Source organism: Nicotiana tomentosiformis, chromosome 2 (genome assembly GCF_000390325.3).
Source record: "Nicotiana tomentosiformis chromosome 2, ASM39032v3, whole genome shotgun sequence".
In the NCBI taxonomy this organism is placed as follows: Eukaryota; Viridiplantae; Streptophyta; class Magnoliopsida; order Solanales; family Solanaceae; genus Nicotiana; species Nicotiana tomentosiformis.
The window spans coordinates 109138038-109149452 of NC_090813.1; the positions used below are offsets into that span (position 1 = coordinate 109138038).

Below are 11415 nucleotides of genomic sequence, written 5' to 3' on the forward strand. Positions count from 1 at the left end.
TGTGGATATAAACCACACGAGTTACTGATTCATTTTAATTTTGTGATGGTAAATGATTCTGCTATCAGCAGCACTTGCACATCAATCGATTAATCTCCACCAAATTATCGTGCATTAATATCATTCGAATGTGAAACCAATTTCCGGCATTCGTTGGATCTGAACTAATAGCAATGAGGTATTGCTACCCAGCGAGCTTTTCTAGTATAACTAAACGCGTCAATTAGCCAGTTTTCCCGCATCTATTGGTAAGGGAAAAAATAATTTGTGTATGCGAGATATGAACATAATACGCATATTTTCTATCTCCTTTCCCGAAGAGCTGATGTGAAATGAAAATCAAGCGACATTCTTATTGCGTCCAACAAATAAATCAAAAATTAAAATGCGAGATGGCTCAACCAAGTGCGAAGATGAAGATTTAAACTCAGAAATTATGTCCTAAAACTTGCTGCTGTATTATCAGGGAGTCAAGGACCCTGAATCTTCCGAAACCTCGTGTACTTGCTCTGCTAAGTTCCTGTTTTCAATTCTACACCAAGTGCAAGCAAAAGTCCACTTCTAAAAGGGACATATGATTTTGATTACTATGCAACTGTTTTTAATCTGCCCATGAAATAAAATACTTATACCAAAAACTAAGAAATGGGTTGGAATTTACTTTGATTAGAAACCAGTGATATCTCAGTCACATTGTTCATAGATGACAAACACAGACCTGAGCTAAACTAAAGGTCATGAAAAAACTACTGCGCAAAAGATGCTGAAAATATTAGAATGTAGATCCCAAAGAGTTTACATTCAAAGAAGCAACTTGTCCTAATAAAAGGGATAAGAGTTTGTAATTTATCATATCATTCTAGTGAGAATAATCCTTTACATGAAAACACATACATTGACAGATTGGGAATGCAAAAGAAAATGGCTACAATTGAACTAGGATATCCGAGACATATGCAGGGCCAATCAGCTTAGCCTCAGATAAGCAATAATCAAACAAGAATGATATGTTAAGTGATTATCAAGAGTATCCAACATTCAATATTGAGAGAGGCGTACAGTGATGGCCACCAGATGAAGACTTATCATAAGGAGCCAGTTGCAGGTTGACAACTAAAGTCGCATGCAAGTTTGAGAAGAGTTGATGGTATTTGTTTGGTGTGCTGATCTATAAGAAAGCCAATCATCTTTCACTTTCTAAGATTTCAACAATACGCTAGCAATTGAGGAATCCTAAGATAATATGGAAGGTCATATATCAAGGCTGTTCACTTCAAATTCAGGTATTCATCTGCAGTTGCAATTATGATCCCAAGGGAAGCATGCTATGCAGAATAAATGATCACTGGATAACTCCCTAAAACAAACCGGTGGCGTTAAACTTAAACCAATACAAGAGCAGAGAGAAAGTGAATCTTGCAATCAGAGAACAGTAAAATCCACAATCTCAGCAAGTTATTACAATTTCAACAAACTCTATAGCAGATCACGAATAAACAAAATAAGCGATTGATCACGAGGTAAACCATGAATATATGATGAAAGTACAACTTCCAAAACAAACCAGCGGATAACCCTACACCACTAAAATTGCTTTGATACACCCATATCTATAGGTATGACATAAATGTGGGTACTTCGAATGGATTTTAAAAATACACTACAAACTAAGAAAAACGCTAAATGTACCCAGATCAGATACTTACACATTCTCACTTTCGTAAGCCATTTGTAAAATCCATGTAACAAGGGAGCAGAAATGGATCGTATAAGTTATTACAATTTCAACCAACTCTATGGCACATAGCAAAATGAGCTAACACGAGTTTATTGAAGTAGTAAGCCAGGAACTATAAACAGCAAAAGGGACACATAAAAACGAGTATCAGCAAATTACTGTTAGTAAAATCCCTAGCAATTATGCAACCAAAATTCATCAAAAAATGGATCACAATTTCCATTTCCATTAAAATGACAATGTACAATATAACAAATGAAGGCAAAATTGAAAATTTTCATTCTAATACCGCTGTAGCACCAATTGCCTTGAGCTTTTCAATAATGGCATTAGCTTCATCTTTGGTTACTCCTTTTTTCACCACAGCTGGCGCTTTTTCCACTAACTCCTTAGCTTCCTTTAAGCCCAAATCAGTAAAAGCCCTAATTTCCTTAATCACCTTAATCTTAGCCGCTGCATCAAACTTTTCGAGCTTTACATCAAAGATGGTTTTCTCTTCAGCCTTTGCTTCAGCAGCCGCTGGCCCAGAGGAAGGTCCAGAAGAACCTAAGCCCGAAACAGCAGGCCCATATCGATTAAGACCCATTTTGTGCCGGAAGAGAATGGCGTAGTCATGTTTTTCGAGCTTGTTCAGGTCCAGAAGTTGGTCGGCGATCCGCTCCAGCTTCTGGGTTCGGGTTTCTGTAGCGGTGCATAGAGTGTGAGCTATTGATGGGGCACGGATCCGAGAAATGAGTCCCCTTGTTACAATGGATAAGAGTTTGTTATTTATCATATCATTCTAGTGAGAATAATCCTTTACATGAAAACACATACATTGACAGATTGGGAATGCAAAAGAAAATGGCTACAATTGAACTAGGATATCCGAGACATATGCAGGGCCAATCAGCTTAGCTTCAGATAAGCAATAATCAAACAAGAATGATATGTTAAGTGATTATCAAGAGTATCCAACATTCAATATGGAGAGAGGCATACAGTGATGGCTACCAGATGAATACTTATCATAAGGAGCAAGTTGCAGGTTGACAACTAAAGTCGCACGCAAGTTTGAGAAGAGTTGATGGGATTTGTTTGGTGTGCTGATCTATAAGAAAGTCAATCATCTTTAGCTTTCTAAGATTTCAACAATATGCTAGCAATTGAGAAATCCTCAGATAATATGGAAGGTCATATAATATCAAGGCTGTTCACTTCAAATTCGGGTATTCATCTGCAGTTGCAATTATGATCCCAAGGAAAGCATGCCATACAGAATAAATGATCACCTTATAACTCCCGAAAACAAACCAGTGGCATTAAACTTAAACCAATACAAGAGCAGAGAGGAAGTGTATCTTGCAATCATAGAACAGTAAACATCCATAATCTCAGCAAGTTATTACTATTTCAACAAACTCTATAGCGAATCACAAATGAACTAAAATAAGCAATTAAACCAGGAACATATGATTAATGTGCAATTTTCAAAACAAGTCAGTGGAAGATAAACCATACACCACTATAATTGCTTTGATGCATCCGTATGTATAGGTATGACATGCATGTGGGCACTTTGCATGGACTTTCTAAAATACACTACAAATTAAGAAAAAAGCTATATGTACCCAGATCGGATACTTACACATTCTCACCTCTGGTACGCCATTTGTAAATGAATCCATGTAACAAGGGAGCAAAAAATGGATCTTGCAAGTTAGTACAATTTCAACCAACTCTACGGCACATAGAAAAATGAGCTAACACGAGTTTATTGAAGTAGTAAGCCAGGAACTATAAACAGCAAAAGGGACACATAAAAACGAGTATCTGCAAATTACTGTAAGTAAAATCCCTAGCAATTATGCAACCAAAATTCATCAAAAAATGGATCACAATTTCCATTTCCATTCCCATTAAAATGACAATGTAAAATATAACAAATGAAGGCAAAATTGAAAATTTTCATTCTAATTCCGCTGTAGCACCAATTGCCTTGAGCTTTTCAATAATGGCATTAGCTTCATCTTTGGTTACTCCTTTTTTCACCACAGCTGGCGCTTTTTCCACTAACTCCTTAGCTTCCTTTAAGCCCAAATCAGTAAAAGCCCTAATTTCCTTAATCACCTTAATCTTAGCCGCTGCATCAAACTTTTCGAGCTTTACATCAAAGATGGTTTTTTCTTCAACCTTTGCTTCAGCAGCCGTTGGCCCAGAGGAAGGCCCAGAAGAACCTAAACCCGAAACAGCAGGCCCATATCGATTAAGACCCATTTTGTGCCGGAAGAGAATGGCGTAGTCATGTTTTTCGAGCTTGTTCAGGTCTAGAAGTTGGTCGGCGATCCGCTCCAGCTTCTGGGTTCGGGTTTCTGTAGCGGTGCATAGAGTGTGAGCTATTGATGGGGCACGGATCCGAGAAATGAGTCCCCTTGTTACTGAGGTTTTCGAAACTAGAGATGCCATTTCCAGCAATTGCAGAGACTTGTGTTAGGGTTTTAGTAATGGAAGAGAAGTGGGAAGAAGGTGAAAGGAGGACTGAAGTGAACAACGGTGTCGTTTTTATGTTGACGAATAACGAATTGGCTAGTCAAGGAGTACTTTGATACTTTGAAGTATTATTAAAGAGATTTTCTCCACTTTAAAATTCTTCCAAAACCCAGTTTTTTTCCCCTCTTTTTTTAGGATGTTTACATTTTTTACTTCTTAAATATTAATACTAATTAAAAAAAATATTCCTCTTGTTTTTTAACTGATTATATCGTATTGCTTGAAAGAGTGAAGCAACAGTAAGTCTTTGATTTAAGTTTTTCTTATACTATTTCATATTTTTTAACCTGGCAACACATCCTGTAGCATGTTTCATATTGTCACTGTATATCCACCCTAATTTATTTTAAAATTTTAAAATAAAGACAAATCTATCCATATCAGATTAACCAGAGAGAATTTCAGTTAATCCTCAATGAGTGGTGAAATAAGTGTAGAATTTGACTTAAGAGAGTATATGCTTAAGACATTTTTTTTATAAAATGCACTATAACCATATAGTTAGTGTTTTATGTTGGAGCGTTTACCGACTCGAACCTCATACATATATATATATATATATATATTATATGTGTGCGCGCGAAAAACAGTATATATAAGTTTAATACATAACTTAGAATCTACATTTACTACTTAGAATCCACGGCGTATAAATCTTTCCGCCCTTTATCACAGCCAGTCTCCAGCATCATTTGGTTGGCTTTGGCTTATCACAAGGAGCAATTTCTGTGAAAGAGAGAACTCACATCCCCAACTGAAAGGAGAAAAATGTAGCATCTTTTTTCCTCATATCCTCCCATGTCTCTAATATTTCTTGTGCTGAAGGCACCTTGGTTTCACAAGATTTGTCATCTTCATCACTAGATATCCCGAGTCCTAACTGATCTATATCATCCAGGTATTCAAATTGGTCATCAAATGTTAGTTCTTCATCAGAAAGCTCAGAGATTGTGCTGGTCCCAGCCCTCTCATCTTCTCTTTGACTTAAGTGTGACATATCCGAAATTAACTCCCTATTGACACCTTTTTCTCTGGCATCAGAGGAATGGACATAGGCTTCATCACTACAGTCACCTTCATCAGCATGAACATACTGAAGGTTAAATTCATCTATATTAGCAGGAGCATTGCATGTATATAAACTTCTATCCTTATCAGCTGTCGTAGCACAGGCATCTGTTACAAATTTAACAGATTCATCGATTGAAAGCACTCTTGATGTGTAAGATCCACAAAGAGATTCCAAGGCACTACACAAGTTTACAATGGACGAGTCTGATACCAAGGCTTGACTGCATAGCACATCAAATAATCCTCTCAAACTAGAATGGCTAAATCTTTCACCATTGTTGTTAAATAGGTCAATCCACTGTTGTTCACTGACTCGAAATGGAGCATGAACCATTGATTTAATTAGAGCAACAGCTCTATCATAATCATGTTGACTGGTGGCTTGACACAGAATCTCAAAGAAGAAAGATGCATGAGGTATTTGACCAACTTCCAGTATTGCATCAAAGGCATGCTCTAGCAAATGCACCTGCATCATGAACGAAGAAGCTTATAAAAGGAAATGAATAATACAAAACAACCGGGGCTGATTTTTAACCCAGTTCCAACAAGAAACTGATTTTTGATATAACTCCAATAACAGAGGCTCATCTGGAACACAACCAACTCATGAAAAGTAACTAAATCCACAACTATTAAAGCATTTCATCATTATTTCCGCTCAACCTTTTATCTTCTGTTATAGCTCAATTGCAGGTAAATAGTTGAAATAAGTTGAATCAACCTATAGGCCTACGCATTTTGACCAGGTAGATCTCATTGGCTAGATTTTTTTTATCTGGAAGGAGGGTGCTAGTCTACTATTTGGTGTTAAAAAAATATCAAAAGCAAGCCCTGAGAAATAAACCAGTCTTTCAAATTTTACCTTCCCAGCTTTTGATGCTTCCACCAGGAGGTGCGCGTGTCTACTTTGATCAAGCTGATACCCAGCTAAGGCCATCTCCTTGTACACACACTCAAAGTATTCCCACTGGAGAGAGCAAGCAGAGGCCTCAAGCATTGAGGTGTACGTATATGCATCTGGGCTATGGGAAGAACTAAAGTTACCCTGGCAAAGTTGAGGACCAGGATTCTCTGTCTTAGCCCACTCAAACAATTCCTTAGCCTTAAAGAACATATCATTCTTGCCATAAACCTTCAACATGGCATTTATGATTCCTATGTCAAGTTCGCAGTGCTTTTTACTGTGCTCAAATATACATATACAACCATCAACGTATCCACCATCCATGGATGACAAAATCATGCCAGTAAAGGTAACCGCCAAAGGTCTTGTGTGATGTAGCATTTTCAGCTTCTCAATCTGTGGTAATAATTGAATGACTGAAATTGACTTTGTGCATCAAAAGATTAGCAGAAGAACCACGCAGACACATTTACACAAAGAGGAGAGCCTCTCGGCCAGCAGCAGATAATTTTGCATGTTATGCCACCTTTTCAATGAGATTGAGAGAGCATAAACTGACACACAGCAGAAGATGCATACTTGAAGGCAACAAAATTTTGAGTCATGTAATGACTAAAGATCAAAGGTTAAAAAGATAAAATGAAAGGAACATATGCATGTGTGCACAATGAATTACTGTAAAAGTACTATAACCAACTTTTCCTTTTAAAAAAAAGCATATCATGACACCACTCTTAGCTCCAAAGGCGAGAGCCGAAAATACCCAAATTCCTCAATCAATGGGCTTGAAGAAATACCAAGAATCAAGCTTAAGAGAGGATGCATGAAATTGCTAAAATGAACCTGTTGATGGATTTCAATCAGAATCCAACATCTCCCAGAATAAGTATTGTCTAAGTCCTCGACAAATTTGCCTTATTTTAAATGACAATCTTTATAATTAACGCCTGACAGTGCAAAATTTGTGTCCTCCAAAAATATAAAGAAGTGCTAAAACTGAAATTACATTTCAGAAAAACTATCTAATCCATTAGTCCTGCTGTACATTAAGTGATAGTACTGACGAGGGAACTTCTTTATGCAGTACGCAACACAGGAACTGACTTCTGAGAAAGTCTAAATAATGATTTATATAACTTAAGCTTCACTAACATAAGAAGTCTCTATAAAAACCATTAAAAGGAAAACAGATAAAGTGAAAAGGGTATGGATACCTCCAAGAATGCTTCTTCCCACATCCCATGGTAGCAAAGGCAGCAAGCCACCTCATAATACACTGAGGCATTTCCAACAACTCCTCTTTGTTCCATTTCCCTCACCGCTTGAATGGCTTCATTGACTCTCCCCTCTCCCCAGAAAGCTTTTACAAGAACTAAAGGAATGCCGCAATATATTTCTTAGTTAAAAAGATTTGAGTGCTCCTTTTTGTGTTATCTTCTTTTTCTTTTTATTGGGAGGTTTGGGGTGGGGTGGGGGGAACTCGACAGTGGAAAGAAAACCATCTTACCTTTATAACTAAGAGCTTTTAGGGCTTCCCCACTTCTCTTCATCTTTCCAAAAAACTCATGGACAAGGTCAAATCTTCCAGATTGCAACATTACCTTTCAATAAAAGTGCAGCACCACTTGTCATACTTACAATGCTACTATAACTATTTGGAGATAAATAACAAGCATTAGATGGTAAATAACACGTTGCAATTACCAACTACTTGAACCCTTACTGAATGGTTGTTTGATGATGCTAGTCTAAAATCTATATGCAGTTCACTGTGTCAGCAAGACATGCAAATGCTCATTGTGAAGCAAGAGAATAAACAAACAATCACTGTAATATCGATTGTTCCGAACTGGTATCAAAAGTATGGATCACCTCCAGATATTATAAATAATTCTTTTCATTTTGAAGGCGTAAAGCCTAATTATTTTTGTAACTCGTAGCACTTTCTTAGTGCTAGACTCTGTGAGTAATACAAAGTCAACTTTATTAAACTAAAAGGGGAAAAAAGTATGAACTACCTCCATCGCGAGTCCATAGCTTGGCCCATTTGGCTTAAGACCATTCTTTCTCAGCTGCTCAAAAGCCCAGAACACTCCCCTCCACTGGCGGGATGGTACACAAGCATTTAAAACCTGGCAGCCATTTAGTTAAGATCAATGAAGTCACAATATGAGCAGATTATTGAACAGAAAAAACAAAATTGGGACCTCCAAAGTACAAAAACTATCACTACTTATTTATCAGAAAAGAAAAAAGACAAATAGAAAGGACAACAATTACTTACAGCATTATATACCACAAGATCCGGTTGAAGAACAGGATCCCAGTTCTTCTTCCGCATGTACTTTATCTTTTCAGGTTTTTGCTTCATGCAGTCAATGATGTTGATCAACTCTTTGAGCAGACCAGCTTGGCCAAGTGTAACTGCCACGCTATGGTATGCTGCCATATCAGGGTAAATATGGGCATCTCCCTAACATCACATAGTGTTAGACTCTTCCAACCACATCATATGAATATATTGAAGAAGGAGCTGACACATAAGAGTTAGGATATACTCTCATCAAATTGAAAACTTGAAGAGCTTCACGGGGCCTCCTTGCTTTCCCCAGAACTGCCAACAGTTTAGTGTACACAAACCTAGATAAACCAAACACATTGTTTTCTCTTTTTTCACGAAAATAGAAGCAACATATATACATGAAAGATTTACAATTGACAACAATGTAGCTCTGAAAACAAAACCATATATAAAACATATGTACCTGCTCTTGCAGCGTCTGTGTTCCTTAGAGTTGAAAACCCAGTGTACAACAGACAATGCGTGTCTCCACTGTCCCTTTTCACCAAGCCCTTCCACTAACCTCAGCATTTGCTCCTCAGTAAACTGCAATCCCGAGTGTTTCATCAACTTAGAAAACTTATAATCCTTCACACCTAGTTCCGTCCCACTCAATCTACAACAAGAATTGAGAAAATTTTCAGCTTCAAAATCAACTCTTTAGCCTACTGTAAACATGCAATATTCATACACTTATCAATCGTACTACAACAACAACAATTATGCCTTAATGCCAAACTAATCCGCGTCAGGCAAATTGCCACACGGATCAATAAAATTAGTTGCGGTTCAGCTATATTGCCACCTATCAGTTTTTCAAAAATAACAACTCAATTTCAAATTAGTTGGGGTTCACGCACCTGTCAATAATAAACCGAATAGTCTCAGCTTCGCCTCTACGACGCCGTGTATAGTTCCAGTTATCCCTTTCATTATCGAACCATCCTTGTTTAATTTCAACATCATTATCCAAAAGCCATGAGAATTTATCTCTTTCACTCTCAATTATATCACTGAGCTCCCAAAGATGCTCAGAATTCAATTTATCACCAGAATACACCTTACTCTCACTAGAAAGCTCTTGCAATTTGAGTTTCTCAATTCTCTCCCAAGGCCTTCCCACCATTTTCACATCATTTTTGGCATTCACCTCTTTGTTGAAGCTTTTGTACTCAGACTTAACGGCCTGGAAATATGATTCTTCGGTAAGGGCTTGTGTTTGGGTTTCCGTGAGTGGCTCGGGTTCTTTAGCGGCTTTTTTGGCGAGGCGTCGGTTGAATTTTTGAAGTTGCTTTTTACGGAGAGTGTGGATGATTTTGGGAGTTGGGTCGACGCCGTTTTGCAGAAGCTTTTGCTTTAACTTGTCGACGTTTATTGACGGTGACGGTGAGGGAAAACGTGGAGGTCCGGTGGAGGCTTCCATGGAGATGGAGGGATGAGAAGGGAAGTGAACTGAGGCAATTACAGAGTTGGTACTCCCCGCTCTTTGCTGATAAGACTACCAGGAATTTGATTTGTTTTATTTGGTTTTCAAGAGGAGCATGTCTTTTCTTCTTTTCGTAATAAATTGATAATTATTAATGCGGAAAAGGGCCTGATATGGCCGATATGGCCCTCTACTTTAATATATTGTTTAATATCGTGTCATGTTATACTTTCCGTCCTAATAGCCCTTATCATCCAACAAACAAGTATATTTATCCCTATTTTAACGATTGGGACACATGGCACACTTTGAAAGAGAAAGCCTATCCACTTAATTAAATAAAATCAACCCGCCCCATTTTTCTTGCCCCGCCCGACCAACTAAGTTACTAAAATACTAAAAACTCACCGTAAAAACACATAAACAAAAGATCAAAAATTGAGAAAGGAAAAAAGAATTTCCGACAGTGACAAAACATTCGATCTAAGACTCGACACATTCAAAAAGGTGAGTTCTTTCTTCAAAATTTTTTGATTCAGCTTAGTCTAGTTGTGTTTCTGCTAATTTTGTTGAAGAATGTGCGTTTCTACATAATGTTTCGAGCTAGGATTTTTTATGTTCGGGTAAATGTGCATATGTTTGTTCTTATACATGCTTCATACACCTATGTTATTTGTCGATTTGTTGTTATTTTATCGTGCATATGCATCTTTTGAGGTGGTCCCTTTATTTCTGATTTCTGATGGATTATTAGGGCTTTTGTTTTGTGGTATTTTATATGTTTAGTTTGTTGGTAAGGGCTACAACAGAGGTGTGATTTTGTTTTTTAAATAATGAAGTTATTGCTTTGAGCTGTGTGGTTTTGGCCGTGTATGAATGAATGAGGTCCAAAACCCCCTTATGCATGTGATCAAGTACATTGGACAGTGGTAGTTGAGAATATTTCATTGTAATGTTCTGCATTCTTTATTGAAGAGTAACTATCAGTGTTTTCTTCCCATTCTTTATTGTTTGATTTTTGATTTCTTTATCAAGTGGAATCCATTTTGTATAAAGTATTACTATATGGTCATAAAGTGTTTACATTATCTCATTTATGTTTGTAGATGGTTCTTGTGGACCTAGTTTTTAATTATGGGGGTGACTGCATAACAGAGTCACACCTAGTCTATTCAAAGAAGTTGGTCCACATTTGAAAAGATAAAGATTCTGACCTATTGTCTTTTAAAAATATAGTAGATGAATACATTCTTGAGTTAGGGTATATAGGGGTACAATTAGTAATTGCTGGCCCATCTGGTAAGTATTATGAAGGAGGAGATATAGGGATTATGCACCTTTTATGCCTTGTCTGTGAGGAATTTAAGGTACTAAATGTCTATGCTGTAGATGAGTGTGAAGAA

General features: G+C 37.3%; 3 protein-coding genes across 4 annotated transcripts; all 3 read right to left on the minus strand.

The window, feature by feature from the left end:
- Nucleotides 1-1812: 1812 nt before the first annotated feature.
- On the minus strand, nt 1813-3467 carry LOC104114123 (uncharacterized). The gene has a single exon (XM_009624497.4). The coding sequence runs from the start codon at nt 2511-2513 to the stop codon at nt 2016-2018; it is 498 nt and encodes a 165-aa protein (XP_009622792.2). The 5' UTR covers nt 2514-3467; the 3' UTR covers nt 1813-2015.
- A 129-nt stretch (nt 3468-3596) lies between these two features.
- Nucleotides 3597-4183, minus strand: LOC138906643 (uncharacterized). Its single transcript, XM_070195952.1, has one exon. It carries the CDS (start codon nt 4181-4183, stop codon nt 3686-3688), a length of 498 nt encoding a protein of 165 aa, XP_070052053.1. The 3' UTR covers nt 3597-3685.
- On the minus strand, nt 3597-10141 carry LOC104114125 (pentatricopeptide repeat-containing protein At5g67570, chloroplastic). 2 transcript variants are annotated; one of them, XM_009624499.4, is made up of 9 exons: nt 9447-10141; nt 9011-9202; nt 8804-8885; nt 8530-8718; nt 8264-8377; nt 7753-7846; nt 7460-7617; nt 6204-6641; nt 3597-5807 (listed from the first exon to the last, which is right to left on the minus strand). In XM_009624499.4, exons 1-9 carry the CDS (start codon nt 10007-10009, stop codon nt 5010-5012), a joined length of 2628 nt encoding a protein of 875 aa, XP_009622794.1. In that variant the 5' UTR covers nt 10010-10141; the 3' UTR covers nt 3597-5009. The 2 variants fall into 2 exon arrangements, with proteins under 2 accessions (XP_009622794.1, XP_070052052.1); XM_070195951.1 differs by having other exon boundaries at nt 9011-9132; nt 9447-9586.
- Nucleotides 10142-11415: the final 1274 nt, after the last annotated feature.